Genomic DNA, 16437 nt, shown 5'->3' on the forward strand with positions numbered 1-16437 from the left:
TTTATCTAAATTCCAACAATATAAGCCTTTGACCATAATAAAGATACTAGTATTTGAGACTGTTGGAATTGCTACTTTTTCATTGTCTGTCAATAATTCTCTCCCTTAATTTGAAGCTTAGAATTGCAATAATGACAAGTACTGGTATAAAAGCATAGAGTATGAGGAAATCCACTGTGAACCGGGACAATGCCCCAGGGTAGTTTTTTTCAATGAACCGGATGCCTTGGGAGAAAACACACGCGGCGTTATTTGCAGTGGAACTGTTGGCTCCATCTGTCAAAAGAAACAAACAATTTCTTTAGTAGGTAAATCAGTAAAATTAAAACTCAAGACTCCAGTCTCTAGCTCATGTCTTGAATACACCTCTTCCTTATATCACTTCCATGAAGAACCATACCCACAGGAGTATTTCTCACCACAGTGGAATAAAACCAGACAAGCCCTATGTTTCTGTGGTTAATCCATGGCATTTTTTTGAAGGGAAGAACAAAGGGTCACTAAGAGGTCTCTCTTTCATTCATGCCAAACAAAGATTTATGGCTTTTTAGACACATATCTGGACTAGCATCAAGAAGCAAATTGCCCCAAGTAGTTAGACTTGCAGTGTTTGTATGTGTTGAGGGTTCCAAAATGCAAGAAATGGTGACTGTCTGAAGGACACATTAAAGATGAGGTGTTCATCGGTACTAATAGTGTCATGGATTCGTTTTCTAACAGTCGTTGATCTTGTAATAAAGCGGTGCAGGAGAGATTATTAGATAAAAAATATGTAGCCTTGGAGAGGAACACAGACACCTGGCTACAACACCCCAAATATCTTAGGGTAGGTCCAAAGCTGTAATTTTTACCCCATTAGTGTGTATTAGCTACTAACCCTTCCACCCTGATTGATTCTCTTGTTTTGCAAGTTACCTTGTTCACAGCCACCAAAGCACAGCCTGAGAGACCCAAGCTGCTTGATAAATACCATGAAAACACATTTGAACTGAAGCCTCTCTAGTATTAGAAGAGATACCTGGTCAGCTGTTTGTTACCTCTCAATATTCCTTCCACTGATGTTTGATCTTAGATTGTGCAATTCTCTTGATGCTCTATTTGTGTAGCATTGCTCAAAAAAATTTCCAGCCTGTAATAAACTTAGCTTCCAAAATTCCTCCAAAGAGGGGATAACAGAACAGGTGAAAAAGAGAAAGATGAAGAACTGGAAGAATGAGAAATGGTTGGAACAAAAGAATCAAATTCTGCTCAAGCTTGCTGATGTGGCATTATAGTCTTTACTAATTAGCAAGTTCTTTTTAGCAACTCAGAAGTTACCTTTATTTTATCAGCATACATGTACACAGAAGGAAAACCAGCATCAACATCTCATTAAAATTATTTACAGTGGACTTTTTCTGAACACTCACCACATGTGAAGTTTAAGCCATAAAATTCATTGACTACAAGGACTTCACTGCTGTATTTTTGAAATGTAAGAAAACTGAGTAGTTTGAAAGGTGTTGGCATTTCCTCAATGGTCCTTAAAAAACAGAGAAGTTAAGCTGGCTTTTGCTACATACTAAGAGCTCCCAAATTAAAACAAATTCTCGTTGTTTGTAACCTGTTAGAGAAACAGTTCTTGCCTCTACCTGTAGGGTTTTCAAACATAAAGTCCAATTTTAGGGCTAAGTGATGAGACAACCATGAAGGCTGTCCCTGCCTTTGGTACAGTGTCACAACATTCAGCCCTGACTTGTTTATGGACAGTCACAAAGAATTCTATGGTTGTTTGCGGTTCACATGGCAGTGATAAACTGAAAATGACAAGACCCAATATAAACCTTACTTGCTAAAATGTGTTGTTTTCAAAGTAAGAAACCACCCCTCCCTCCATCTTCAAAACCAAGTAAGATTGAATAGCAATTAATTGACACAATAATAAAGCAAAAATGAAGCAAAAATAATGAGAAGAAACATTCAACAATTTCAGGAAATTTCAGCATCTAAAATACTTCAGTACTTATAATTCAACAACAAAAAAAAATTAACAGGAAAAAACCCCCAGCAACCTAAGTCTCAATGCTATTTTTAATGTCCATCATTGCTTATGAAGATTAATCAAAAATATTAATAATATTAATGAGCAATGTCTGTGCCGTAAAATAAGGTCAGAAACCACTTTAATGCTTTTAAGTTATCATTAAGGCATTAGACTATGATAGCAGGAATAAATGTCACTACAAAGACACATTTTTCTGAAATTAGGCAGGAACCAAATAATTAGACATTAACCTAGCTTTATATCATAAGTATGAACTGAGATCTACTTTAAAGAGACAAAGCATAATCAACTTTGTGAAGATTCAGATGGTTTTCTTAAGGACAACACCATCTGTTGTTAGGCATACTTCATTTTCATTGGGAGGGTCTCTCTCAGGTAAGCATATCCTACTTGCTCAACATCTTAGGAAAACTGCTTTTAACAATTACATGTTTATTCTGGTATGTTCCTCAAAAAACCCAGTAACTTCAGTATTGACAATACAAGGGGAAAACTGTTCAAACTTCACACAATTAAAATGCAAAACCATTTATCTGCACAGTAATGGAGCAAGTGGATCACAATCTTCCAGCATATATACTATACTATTTAATAATTTTTTATAGATTTCAGTCTGTACAGGTAAAAAGTGTGACTGAAAAGTTTACTGGCTAAACTGGATAATAATACTAGTAAGACAGTTGATAGCAACTGCTTTTTTAAACCAGCATTACCAATGTTTAATGTCTGGTAAGTTCCAGCAGTTACTAAAAGCTGTAGGAACAGGGATTTTTGGTAGGCTCCTTTAATGAGGACAGCATTTCACATTATCATGTCAGCATCAGTAAAAGAATTTGGATGAGCTGATAGATATTAATTGCTCTGTTTTATCTTCAATGTATTTGCAAAAACTGGGGAAAATCTTCAATATCTTTGTTGATACCTAGAGGTATTAAGTGTCTGTTTTTGTGTTTAGTACAAGGCCCAACAAGATTAGGTAGTTCTGTCTCTGAAGGAGCACAGCTGCTTTCCATTGCTTTCCCTTGCTACCTGTGCATTACTGGATTTCTGCAATACCAACTGTTCTAGAAACATTTCCACAATTGTATCATTTCAACAGTGTAATAAAGTAAGATTTTTTCCTACCTTACTAGTCCCGTTCCCACTATCACACCAGCTGAATTAAGTAGCACCACGCCACTTTGGACTATATTTGGGTCTTGAACCATGCCAAGTATAACAAGCGTTAGTAGTTCACCAATCATGTGAGATGCCAGGACAACAGCAAAGAAAATTCCAAATCTGGAAGCATCAGGATACAATCCTGTAGTCCTGTACAAAGATAAGCAACAGAACAGTTAAAAAACAGTGTTTGGCTAGTAAACTTGGAAAGTAGCTTTTACCTTTGTTTCTATTTGGGTTTTTTTCAGTTGTAACTCATTAAGTGAAGAGTTTATGCCTTAATCCTTAGTATACTGTTTGGAATCTTAACACAAAGGACATCCACTTACTATCATGATTTAAGTGCAGATACATGAGGTTTCCTCCACTTAGATTGAAGAGGGATATACAAAGATGTAATTCTTGTAGAAACCCAGGTTGTGTCAAGACAATCACCATGGCTTTTCAATTCCTTAAACTAACCTGCTACTTCTTGTAGAGTCTTTGCAGTGGGAGTCATTCATGTAAGTCCCATATTTAAAGAACATCTTTATGCAGGTAATTAACAGATGGGACTTGGGACATCTGATAATGTGCAAGCACACATAACTATGGATATACTCAATTAAATGAAAAACTAATTGAATTCACCACCCGTGTAATTCATATCAATCCAATTTCCCCCATACTCCTGCATTCTTTAATGCATCATGCTGTTCTCTGTTTTCCCTTAGCTAACCCAAGGAAAAGAGTCCTCTCCATCTGTACTCAAGATTAAAAAGTTAAAGAAAACCCAGCAATTGCTTGACAAATTTAATTCAGCCTTATAGTTTATGTGACAGATGACAAAACCTTTTATTACATTGTGACACATTACTCTTTTTCAAAAATACCTCATACCAAAATTGCCTCGCACTAGGTGCACACTGCATGCTTTGCTTAGCTAACAAGAAGCAATTTGACATTTAATTTTCTTTTTTTTTGTTGCTCAGTGCAAGGCCCTATGTTTTTTTTAAATCCACCATGTTCGAATATGGTCTTAGAAGTACCAATTTTCTCACAGGCTTTCCTGGAGCATTTTTTGTAACACCAGAATAATTTATAAATAGATGGATGAACATTGACTCTTCCAGTATTAAACACTCAACGAGCTAGCAGGTATTTAGCAACTTTTAAGTACAGGTTGGTGCAGAAGAAACAGCTTTCCAAAGTCCTAGCAGAAAACTATCACCTCTGAGCCACTCGAATAATTTACACAGAGATATGGAGACACAGGCTAGTAAATCTGGGGTATGAATAGAAGAAAGCCTAAAAGAAAAGAAAAAAAAAAACAGAACAGCCCAAAGAGAGACTACTACAGCAATAGAATAACAACATGATGTGAACTGTCAGAAGATTTCCAAGAGGTATCTCCAGGTAGGAAAATCTGCATAAACAGAACATTTACTTGATTGGAAAGGAAGCTCTCTTTGATCTTGGCCAGACCTACCTTGTGTCTGATCAGGCCAGAGTTTGGGTCTGCCTGACACAACTGTCTGACCCCACAAACACAAACTCAAAGACAAATGGCTTGTAAGAACACATGCCAGAGGTTGCCAAAGTCTCTCAAAAGGTTAGCCCATCCAGGAAAGTTCAGTCCTGCATAACAACCGCCAACATTTCATTCAGAAACTGCTTGCCCTGAGAGGTCTAAGAGCATTGTGAAGTCACTTTGACACATCCCCAATGGCTTCCAAACAACCGAAGTACTGGAAAGATATCTGTAAATATTACCCATTAACTGGAGCCTCACTATTTAACATCGACTGTGTTTGAGCCAACTAAAGCACTGGCACTGTCTCAGCCCATGTGGATTCCCTGTTTGTTAAAGAGTTGGGAGTGTCATTGAGCCTGCTTTCCAAATGGCTGTTTTCACAGCACCAGTCACAAATAGAAGGTCAGCACAGCACATAGTGGGAGCAAGAGTAATTTCTGTCTGTCTGTGAAAAAAAGGCTCCTCAGGGAGCAGGAAGTACTGAAGCAGGTAGCACCGACAGCTTGCAGAAATAAAAGCTTAGGTAGCTAAGGGGACAAAGGTGGCTACTTTTCATATCAACACCAAACTACAAAAGACCTGCCCATGCATGCAACTCCTCACACCTGGGAAGAGCATAAATCTTCCTCTCAGGGATCTTACCTTTTCACTGAGATCTCAAATGGAAAGAATTAAGTAAATGCTGAGCACTGCCCCCATTGCCTACTTTAGACTAGAAGGAAGAAAAGAACAGTCTTTTTTTTTCCCTGTTTTTCCAGATGGGGGAAAAATGCTACTAAAAAATTCCCTGTGCAGAAATTCTAATTCAGAAGTCCAAGCAATTTTTGTATAGTTCTACTTTATATATTTTCCATCCATCTTACTGGAAAGTAAGAGCACTAACATGCACAGCTACAGCAGAATGGCTTCTGCACTTTAGGTCTTCTATGAGGCTGTATCCACTTACCATTTTTGAGCAGCTCATCAGAGAACATGCATCCATGACACAATCCAAGCCTCCTCATCACTTGTACACATTTTACTACAGATTGCAACTGTCCCAGCAAAACTAAAATTGACTTTGGTGTTTAGACACCTCTCAATATAGAAAATAAAAAAGACTGATGGACAGAAATTTTGTGCTGTGGAGGGTGTAAGAAAGGGATCTAGACTTCATCACTTCCATATGCAGTAGCTAAACCCCAGTGTCCCAGGAAATTATTGTTACTGTCACATACCTACAGGTGACTTCCTCACTTTGGTTGGGTTTTTTGGGGGGGTTTCTTCTGTTTGTTTTTGTTTGTTTTTTACAATTTCCTGTCTTCCTAAATGCAATGTAAAATGGAATAAACTTCCTGCTTCCAATATGACACAAGTATGATAACTGTCCCAGGTCCATTAAAACTTTCCAAGTCAACTAGAGAACTGGTAATTTACTTACTGGGGAAGTGTTTTCAGCTCTGCCTGAAAGAGAAGGTCTAAATTTGTGTCATCTTTCCTTATGCTTTCTGTGTAATCATTTTGAGAGACAACAGCAGGAAGCCATGCCAGGAGGCTTTTTGCTGACATGTTAACTGACACTGGTAAGAAAAATAAAATGACATTCCAACAGATGGTCCAAATGCTTACCAGTATATGAAGGTGCTGAAAATGGCCACGCTGATGACACTGAAGGGCAGGAAATGGACTATATAAGCGACAAGCATTTGCCATTTCTTATATAAGCCATCTTTGCTTTCTTGGTCACTGATAGCACGTAGAGGTGGGACTGAATCAAATATATAAGAAATAAAGTAAATTACCATTAAAGAGAGAGCAAGACTTGTTTTTAGCAGAAATGATCTGAAGCACAAAGACAACGTTGAGAATGTATTACAAACATTTTGCCTAAACCACTCTGATCACTTTTTTCCCCACTATAAATGCAAAGCATGCTCCTTGCAAAATGCAAACATTGGTAACATCTTAATGAAAGAGGCCTAACTTATCAGCATGCAGAACAGCCTTCTCTTTTTGCATATACAAATCAAAGACACGAGATAAACTTTGTCACTGGCTAATTTATTAAGGTGCTCTGATTTCAAGCTGATGACAGGAGTGTATGTTTCCTACATGACCAAAACAGTTTTTAGGGCTGTAAATAGAAACTACTGTTGCTTTCAGTATGGCACTTGTAAGAGAAAAGACCTTTAAAAAAATGTAATCATCACATAATACTCATAAATCCAATGAACTGCTGTCAAAACTATTTTGTATTTCCACCCTTTCCACATGTCCGGTTTTGAGCTCACTTAGATATTAACTAGACCTTGACTATGTCTTGCCTATAAAATGCTACACACAGGCAAATCTTTCACACAGTTTATAAAGCCTTCATAGACAGGTCTGTAAAAAAGAAAGGCAGGGATCAGGGCATGTTCCCTTAAATTCCATTGAATTTTGTGCTTCTGTATCAACTGACATTACCTAGAACAGTGAAGATCCTTTAAATTACTATCTTCAAGAAATACTTTTTCTTATTTAAGACAGTGGCAGCAACACCCATTGCTGCACATAAGACAGGACAGAAACTCACACAGGGCCACAGCATTGAGCATCCCTGTGTAGGGGGGGGCACTCACACACTGGTAGACAAGCCCCACACGGTCCTGCACAGCTCCCTGGGCCAGGTCATTCCTTAGTCTAAGAAGGAAAAAGGCTATAAACAAGCCAAACAACAGATTCTGGAGGAGACGCATGATGATGCCTATCTTATCTCTGGAGAGGTTTCTTGTTGTTCTCCTGATAATGAAACAAAACAACAACAAAAGGCTTGTTAGCTACAACTGAACACATGTGGGTAGGGTATTAAGCTCTGAACAAGTCTTAGACACACAGTGTCCACAAAGAGCTAATATATTAAAAAACACAAAGGACAAGTATGGTGGGAGATCAAATAACCAAGGAAGTGCATCTACACATGGAGGAGAAACCTGAAAGATTAGTGGAGAAGAAAAAACATTTCTTTAAAAATGGGCGGGGAAAAAAGTCTTACCGTAAAAGAATCAATATTTGGTAAAAGCCACTGGGTGAGTCTTTGTTTTTGAATGGTACTGGTGGCAGCTCCTTCATAAACTTTGTTTTTTCAACGGATGCCAGTACTTTGCTAAAGATTTCCGAGTTTCTATAGGCTGATACAAGTTCCTGAACCCTACTATAGGTTTCGAGTTCGTGTTCCTTGCTTCGGGTGTCCACAGATGTCAGATCCACTGTAAAATGACAAAGTTTTTACTCTATATACACATCACTTTCCCTTCACATCTTTTTTCCCCTTGCAACTAACTTCTTCTTGTCTCCATTCTAAAATGTGCAAAGATGGAAGGGTCAGTTGAAAGTATTCAAGGCTTCCTTCTCCCTTCTGTTAGATGCAGCACAAATGAATCAACTGTGCAGCCACAGTTTTTTCACTCACACAAAATCTGTGTTTTGTGACCTCTGTAGGACCCTGCAGTTCAGGTCCTTGATCTAGAAATGCAAAACCTGAGCACTGTACTGGTCAGACCTTTAGCATTCTCCTTGCACAACACAGAGCTGTAGAGAGTAAGACAAAGCACCGGAAGATGAACATTTATGAAGAGATGACTTATCTGGTCATGTATTTCTCGGGTTTTCAGGCAAATGCTCAGACATGGCTCCGTGGATCCCCCTTGTCCTCTGCTCGCTCCTCCATAACTATGCAACTTTATTTTTTGATTAGTGTGAACTCACACTGTAGAGACACTGTTCTTCTCTACTTGAGCTGTTAATGCATTGTTGCACTGGGTTTCACCTACCTCCTTTGCAGACATACTTCTCTTAACGTGAAGTTGGAGGATGTTCAGCTGGCCAAATTCCCCTTAGCAGGCTCAGCCCAAGCTGAAGGAAGTACTACCAACTACTCTGAAACTCAGGAAAGGTAACTACTTCACAGAGTTAATGTTTCTTTCTAATAAGTCCACCTAAACATACTCCTGGCAACAGTAACTCTTTTCCTGCAGATGGGAAATTTGTGTGTTCCATTTTGACAAGTCATACAGATTCAGTAATAGTGCTAAAATGCCTTAGAAATTTCTTTTTTCCGTAGCAGCAATGAGTTAGCCTAGGTTTTGAAAACTAGTTTGTTGTTCTCAGCAATATTTGTTATTACCCAATTTTATATTACTACTCTTCTACATCTGGTAAAGTGTCTTCATCAGTTATTTATTCCTAAAGTTTCTCTCATCCTTAGATTTCAGTTTTGCAATGTTCTGTTCAACTTCAAAATACAGATTCAACAAAAGAAAGATTTGTCCAAGATTCTAAATTTGTCCTCAAAACCTGAATTGGGCTTATAAATAGTTCCCTGGTGTTCTAAAAGCTGGAATTCAGCAGAATTGTCTTTAATGGTAAACATATCTGAAACAAAGCCTTTGCTTTTACAAACGTGAACATCCAAAATGCAGAAACACTTAAAAACTTGGCCAGTGTGACTCGCTGGAAGTCACACAGGAAATGAATGGCAACTGGGTGTGCTTTAAAAGAATTGTAACACTGACTACTAACTAGACCAACTACCTAATGCCTACCATGCATCAGTACTTTTTATAAATATGTGACAGTTCAACAATATAATCCACACTCAATACATAGCATCTATTTCCCTCTGCTGCTGGTGTAAATGATATCAGAATCTGTCCCTTCATTCACATCAAATCACACAAAAAAAATATAAACCACCAATTTTCGAAAGACTAAATATTCTGATGATTCTTTGCTTTAATCTGTATTTTTTTCCCTTTCTTGTCACATTCAAAGGTTGACATTTGAAGAATGCAGTACTCTCTTTACCAAGCTTTTTTACAAGTGGATCTAAATCTCAAATCATCTATGCTTTTCAAGACTATTCAAATTCATGAAGGCAAAATTATCCTCACTGTCATACCAGTATTTTCAGCTTTATCCCATTCCAGCTTCATGTCAACAACCATCCTCTCTTCTCACTGAGTTTAGAATGCCATGTAGACAATAGGAAAACATTGCCTACTCTGAATGCAGCTTTTTGGATTGGTCAAATTCCCTTGTTAGTGCTCAGCTAGTATTGCCAGAAATTAACCTAACATGTTGGATTTAAACAGACTTACATACATGGCTGCAATCTGTACAAGTGCAAATACATCCACATTCTCTTCAAACCTTTGCCTGTATGGATCAGGGACATGGATGTCCTGCAGCAAAACCAAGCCTCATTTCCAAAGTCTTCTGATGACCCTTTTTTTTATCCTGAATTTTATCCTGAACTGGTAAAACAGTACTCTCCAGCTTATGCCAACAGCTCACTATTATCTCCTAAAGCATCCACTCTGTTCCAGTAGTTCACCCTGGTATTAGTAACTCCCCAAATTTTTAGAAACTTCAAACTCAGAATTCCTGGAAACTGATGCCTCAACTCATCCCAAATTTATTCTACATCCTCCTCTCCACACAACTCTTTTCAGTTGCTTGGCATCACTGAGTCTGTAAAGGCCACAGTTTTGGAATCAAATTAATTTTCCAACATCCAGTGCACAGCCACAGGGAAATGCCATCTGGAATCCACAGGTTTCATGAAGTAGAAATTCTTTTTTTATTGGTTGTTTACACTCCTTTACTGCAAATATGGCTATTTTATGGAGTCATTAGGAATGACATGGGGCCAGCCCTCTCTTTGAGATGAAAATAATTTAGAAGTTGGAGCAGAATTCAAACACATTTCTATCTCTGGAAAAACTTCAACATTGGGAACAAGTTGTTTTACCAAAACAACTTGGACAAACTTACCATAGAAGTCAAAAGGATTTGATTGTTCAGGACAAGAATAGCCACAGTCACTAAAAAATGTGATCATTTCCATAGGGTTCCCACAGAAAACCATTTCTCCAAAGCTCATGATGGATATTTTATCGAATAACTGTTGGGGAAAAATTAGTATTTTAGCAGTATGTAAGTATCTAAGAATCACAGAACATGCTGACTTGGAAGGAATCCTGATGGATCATTGAGTCCAACTTCTGGCCCTGCATAAGATACCCCAAGAATCACACCATGTGTCTGAGAGCATTGTCCAAAAGTTTCCTGAACTCTGTCAGACTTGGTGCTGTGGCCACTTCCCTGGAGAGTCTGTTCCCAACCACCCTCTGTGTGAAAAATCTTTTTCTAAGATCCAACCTAAGCCTCCCCTGTCACACTTCAGGCCATTCCCTCAGGTCCTGTCACTGGTCACCACAGCGATCAGATCAGAAGTGCATTCATTCTGGAGCATAGCTACTGTCTTGAGTAGAAATGCTTTGATGGGTAAAATAGTTTTGACACATTCAAACTTCCTTACTATATTTCTCCCAAAAGAAGCCTGTCCTTTCTTTCACTCTTCTCGTTGGTGGTTATGCAAAATGACACGTATCTAAGCTCTAGTAGTTCTCAAAACTGTCAGTGACAGCAGCAAACAGAGGCAATCCACAAAAAGAGATGTGACTTTCTGACTTCACTTCTAAAGCACCTTCACTTACTCACTGATCTCCTTTGGTGCTTAATAGCCTCAGTCTGTAAAACCCCAAAAATTGTTGGCAAGATTATCCTGAAGTGCTTAAGGACTCTTGAACAACACTACTCTTCAAGTGAACATTTGCCAGGGCAAGATTCCCACCAGCTATGATCAATCCATGTTCTCAAGACACCAGGACTGCTTTCAGTCCAGAAAAGCACTGTTGCTCCCATCTGGCTCCACAACAATTTACATTGCATTCAGTCAGCCAGGGAAGAGGAGTTTTGCATTCATGTGGCAGGTGGTAGGTAAGAGCAAAGTGAGAAACTTTTTCCCAGTAATGGGAAGGGAGAAACACTCTCCCCAGCACAAACCCAAGCAAGGTAGGACTGCCTTACCACATGACCAAGGTGCACCCACATGCCTTAATCACAGCTTTTCCCAGTGGTTTTGTTTTGGGTGTTTTCACAACACAAGCATTAGGCACACAGTCAGAGTCCATACTATCTTCACAAGGCAATGTGTGTCCCCAAGTGCCCTGTGATTGGCACAAGGCCAGAGTTGCAAAGTTCAAGAGAAGCCTCTATTTATGCAAAGAAAAAGAAAAGAGGCAGCTATACTGGATCTTGTACTTCCATCCCGAAAAGAATCTAAGTACTAAAAAGTCTGGTGGAAAAGCCAGTAGTGAGTAGGCATCACCTACCTTGAAAAGCTCTGAGCGAGGCTGATGGATCGTAAGAATAACAATCCTGCCTCTGTGTGCAAGCTCTGAGAGAAGCGAGACAAGTTGGTTTGCAGTCAGGCAGTCCAGCCCTGTCGTTGGTTCATCAAGTAGCATGACCTCTGTCAAAGGTCAAATGACAAAGAATAGCTTTAAAATTCAGGTAAATGAGGAGCAAATGGCATAGCTTCTGCCCTTAAAGCTAATAACACAGGTCTTTACAGGTGAAGTTCCACACATAAAGCAGGGTATGCACAGATATTGTCATGACGTCATCTTTCAGTTTTAGTTAGTTACAGTGGTTCAGTTTTAATGACTGAATAAAAATAAAAAATATTTCAGAGCATAATACTTCTTCTTCTAAATTAATGTAAAATCTGAAAATTACCAAAACAGTTTAGATGCATACATCTGTTCTAAGAACAATAATGATAAATTTCAGCATGTACAAAATCGTAAATATAAGTGACAAAATTAACTAGAATTAAGTAGAATTTATATATTCTGAATCAAATCTATATATACACACAGAACAGTTTGTTCATTTGTTATGAACAAATCAAGAATTGTTAAAAATACAGCAGATGCAATTCCATAGATTGAAGCAGGTATTAACACCTTTTCTTTATTTTATTGCACATGAAAGGGAAAAACTTAAGTCCACTATTTTTAGAGACACAGAACAGAAGAGGGCAATCCAATCTTGATCAGGGTACGAGGGGATGAGAGTTTTCATTACAGGTTTATATACACAGAATCACTATAGTGTTTACTAAAAAGTTTAGTGAGGTCCTGAGCAGCAACTACACCCCAGGAGTCACCAGTAGTAGGGATGTACCTCGCTGTACTATTTAAGCTCCTTCCTGCCTAATATGTAGTTGTAGCACATCCATATGGCTACAAAGACTCCAGTATCCAATAAATATGTGCTGTACATTCACTCCATGAGATTCTGACACCTTCAAGAAACTCTCTCAAAACAGGCAAAATTTTTCCCATGGATAATCCTTCCATAGTTATTCAGCTTTGATTTCCTTTCACTGAATTTTTTCGGCTCTGGAACATATATGGTACTCACACATACATACATAGATCAAGAGCAGCTACTCCAAGGGTCAATGCTTGCACATGTATGGCTCTAATGTACTCAAAAATGATAAATTAATTGGCCACAACCAACGTTTGGGAAAAGTGAATCCAGAAAGACTTAAAATACATAAATCGAAGTCTAAACTTATGTTCAGTCCCTAAGATTTTTAAACCATCTGCTTTCCAAGATCAACCAACAGATCAATGGCAAACCCCAGTTACTGCTTACTCTTTTCTGTCATCACCAGACTGGCTTCTGCCAAATTAAAGAATACAAATAGTTTTTCATTTTAAAGTGGTTTACGAAGGCCTGTGGTAGGAGCACAGAGTGACACAGCCTTGTTTTATTTTGAAAATCCATGAAGTGGTACTTACTGGGATCTTGTAAAAGCTGCGCTGCAACCGATACCCGACGCCTCTCACCCCCAGAAATTCCTACAACATTCCGGCTTCCAATTATTTTGTCAGCAATTTGGCTAAGACTCAGCTCAGCCATAACTGCATCTACCTGAAAAATAATTACAATTTCAAAAGACTAGACACAGTCCAACTCAGATACCTGTGTGCAATGTTAAAGAACAGCAAAAAGAAAAGACATAATTTTAAGTTATAGCTTTACCAATATCCTGCTTGCATCCATTCTAGCTGGACGGTATCTGGCCTAACTTCTATTTGATTATTTTTAATTCATTATTTAAATTATTATTTTTTAAATTATTTCAATGTATTCTGAAATTAGTAAATTTTAACTTCACTTGACATTAAGAGATAAGAGTTCAAAGATGGGACTAAAAGTTAAGGTATGGAGCATAATATGCTACTCTGGCTTCCAAAATCAGGGAGCAGGAAGGCACATCAATTCTGGGAAAGTGTGAAGTACTGAGTTGAAGACTAGGGAAGAGAGAAGACAGAAAGCAAGACCCTCTGGCCAGGAATATCCAATTTTACTTCAACAGAATTCAAAAAGATCCCTTTAAATAAATCTGAAACACACAGATTTTATCAAGAAAGTAGCTTGTAGGGGGCTTGGAGTAGATCAGTGCTTTTCTGAGCTGTTGTGGTTAGTGAGAGATGTCCTACAGGAGACAGAGTGGTGTCAAAATCAGTTCTGCTGTCCATGAGATTTGCCACCACACATGTGTGGCATGGCACATGGCCCTAAATACCCCAGAGAACAGATTCCCCTCTGGGGAAGAGGAATTGACCTCAATATCAAGACCAGCATCTCCTGCAGTAGTAACTGCTTCAACTTTGGGTGGGAGGGTTTTGTCCCAGCATAATGGTGATGCCCTGGGGCACCAGCACAAGCCTCTTTAAGAGGTGGGACCACCAGAGAGCTTGTGTCCTACTCCTCAGCAGAGGTATCTCTCCCCATTTGCAGAATGAGGATTACAAAACCTCATAAACATAAAACACAGACATGGATGGAAAGTGCTGCTGGTGAAAACACTACATAACATCCTGTATGACTTTCTGGTGGAAGACTGTAAAATACCAACCTTCTTTTTGATGGAGTTGTTGGAACATTTCTTAACAGTTAGTAAAGCTGTGTAGGTCAAAGACTCCTGTATGGTGAGAAAGCTTAACAAAGTATCACTCTGAAAAAAAGTGCAGAGGAAGAAGAAGTCAGTCCTGTAGTAATTAAAATTTTGTCCCTCTTCATGCAAGCTTAATCACTCATACAGCTTATTAACTAATTTGTCCCAAATTTACTAGTAAAATCACATTCACATGAATGTGAATCACTCCATTACCCTAGCAACTTTTTTTACACAAAAGGAAGCACAGTAGACAAAAAATAAATGCAGAATTTAACCTGTGGCACATAAGAGAAACAATCTCTGAACTGTTCCCTCTTCAGCTGACGTCCATTCACATAGACTTCACCCAAGAAGTTGTCTTTATGTCCCAGTCTTCCTGATATTGCATCCAGAAGTGTTGTTTTCCCAGACCCTTTCAAACAAAAGAAATCAATCAAGTGCTGAGATGAAATTTGTGATTCCAAGAGTGGCAGCCTGACTTGGATGGACACATGAAAAGTACAAAGTTGGATTATTTTCTCAATAACTTAAAAACAATAGGCCCTGAAAATGCAGCTAATTAAGGGAAAGTAAATGGGAAAACTAGAATGCAAATTAGCATTTAAATAATAAAAACTTTGCAGCAAAACATTTGAGTTTTGAAGTAACCTTGTCTGTTACTGAAGTTATAATTGTTACTTAGCAGACAGAAGACTGAACTCTGAAAACCAAGCACCAGTTTCACAATGCAGTAGTTAAAATCAGCCACAATTTCATTATTTAAAACACAGACCTCAGTCACATTCGTGTCATTGTGGAAGTCGCCACTATTAACTGTGATCTTATTTCTTTTAAAATACTGGAACAACTTACCAGAATTTCCTAAAATCCCCATAATCTGGCCACTTTCTATGTGAAATGAAACATCCTTAAGTATTTGCCGGGTCCATTTTTTGCAATATAAAGAAAAGTTCCACCACGGGCCGACACGTTCTCTTGGAAAACAAACATCAATAAAAAAATTAGAGACAGAATATGCAAACGTTTTGCATAAAACAAGTGAATGGTTCATAGCTACTTGCATGTGGGATGGGAGCTACAAGGATTTTAAAATATGAAAAAATAAAAATATTTTCCCCCTTACCCTTTCCCCTCCTAAGGCTTGTAACTTTGGCATTATCTGGAAGATAAAACAAGGTCTGAGCACATTTTTCAGAATCATTGCTAAGAGGTTTTTGGACTATAACCAAAAGGGCAAACGTGAACTGTGGCTCTATCAGCTGATGTTTGCCAGCCATTAATTCACCTGTTCCTTTCCTTAGGGCCTCGTGTTATCCCTCTGGCAGCAGAAGGAAAAGCAGTGGGAAAGGGCACAAGGTTTGGAAGTCTCCGGTAAAGCACGTTTTTCAGAGGCGTGAAGGAGATGTGGGGAGGCTCGGGAGGGCCCTGCCCTGAGGCGGAGGGCCCGGCGCCATGAGGGGAGCCTGGCACCATGGCTCCTGCCGCGCTGGGCTGCGGCCGAGCCCACAGCGCGCAGGGCCGGCCCCGCTCCCGCAGCTCCCGGCGCCGCTGCAGGGACCCTCCACACCGCCTCCCAGCGCTACCTGATGGTGTAGGAGACACCCTGGACGCTGATGCTGTCGGGGAGCTCCCCCGCAGCCTTCCCCTCGCCTGTGTGCCCGATGCTGCCGCTCTTCTCCAGGGTGGGAGACGTTCCGCCCGACATCCTGGGGTGCCCGTCCTCCGCAGCCTCTCTGCGTCCCTCACGCTGCTGGCCGGGTGCCTGGCACTGCCACTGCCGCCACCACCATGCCTCCCCCGGCACCACGCAGGGGCAGCTCCCGCTGTCCCGGGTCAGAGCAGGTCGCTGCCCCCGGCACTTGCCACCTCAAAGAA

At 39.5% G+C, this 16437-nt stretch overlaps 1 protein-coding gene across 1 annotated transcript; it reads right to left on the reverse strand.

The window, feature by feature from the left end:
• Nucleotides 1-79: 79 nt before the first annotated feature.
• On the reverse strand, nt 80-16416 carry ABCG5 (ATP binding cassette subfamily G member 5). The gene is made up of 13 exons (XM_014252831.2): nt 16146-16416; nt 15415-15536; nt 14838-14974; nt 14521-14619; nt 13397-13529; nt 11915-12054; nt 10512-10641; nt 7732-7945; nt 7273-7478; nt 6327-6465; nt 3170-3355; nt 1410-1522; nt 80-276 (listed from the first exon to the last, which is right to left on the reverse strand). The coding sequence occupies exons 1-13, from the start codon at nt 16265-16267 to the stop codon at nt 80-82; spliced, it is 1938 nt and encodes a 645-aa protein (XP_014108306.1). The 5' UTR covers nt 16268-16416.
• Between the last annotated feature and the right edge of the window lie 21 nt (nt 16417-16437).

The sequence above is a fragment of the Pseudopodoces humilis genome, chromosome 3 (genome assembly GCF_049639895.1).
Source record: "Pseudopodoces humilis isolate 2021_Gansu_Grassland_sample_001 chromosome 3, ASM4963989v1, whole genome shotgun sequence".
NCBI lineage: Eukaryota > Metazoa > Chordata > Aves > Passeriformes > Paridae > Pseudopodoces > Pseudopodoces humilis.

Coding starts and splice junctions, on each gene's coding strand:
- ABCG5 (XM_014252831.2), bottom strand. CDS start 16,267: ATGTCGGGCGGAACGTCTCCCACCCTGGAGAAGAGCGGCAGCATCGGG. Junction 14,975..15,414: donor GGGGATTTTAGGAAATTCTG/GTAAGTTGTTCC, acceptor TTTGTTTGAAAG/GGTCTGGGAAAACAACACTT. Junction 6,466..7,272: donor GCTCAATGCTGTGGCCCTGT/GTGAGTTTCTGT, acceptor TATTTGATTCAG/TCCCACCTCTACGTGCTATC.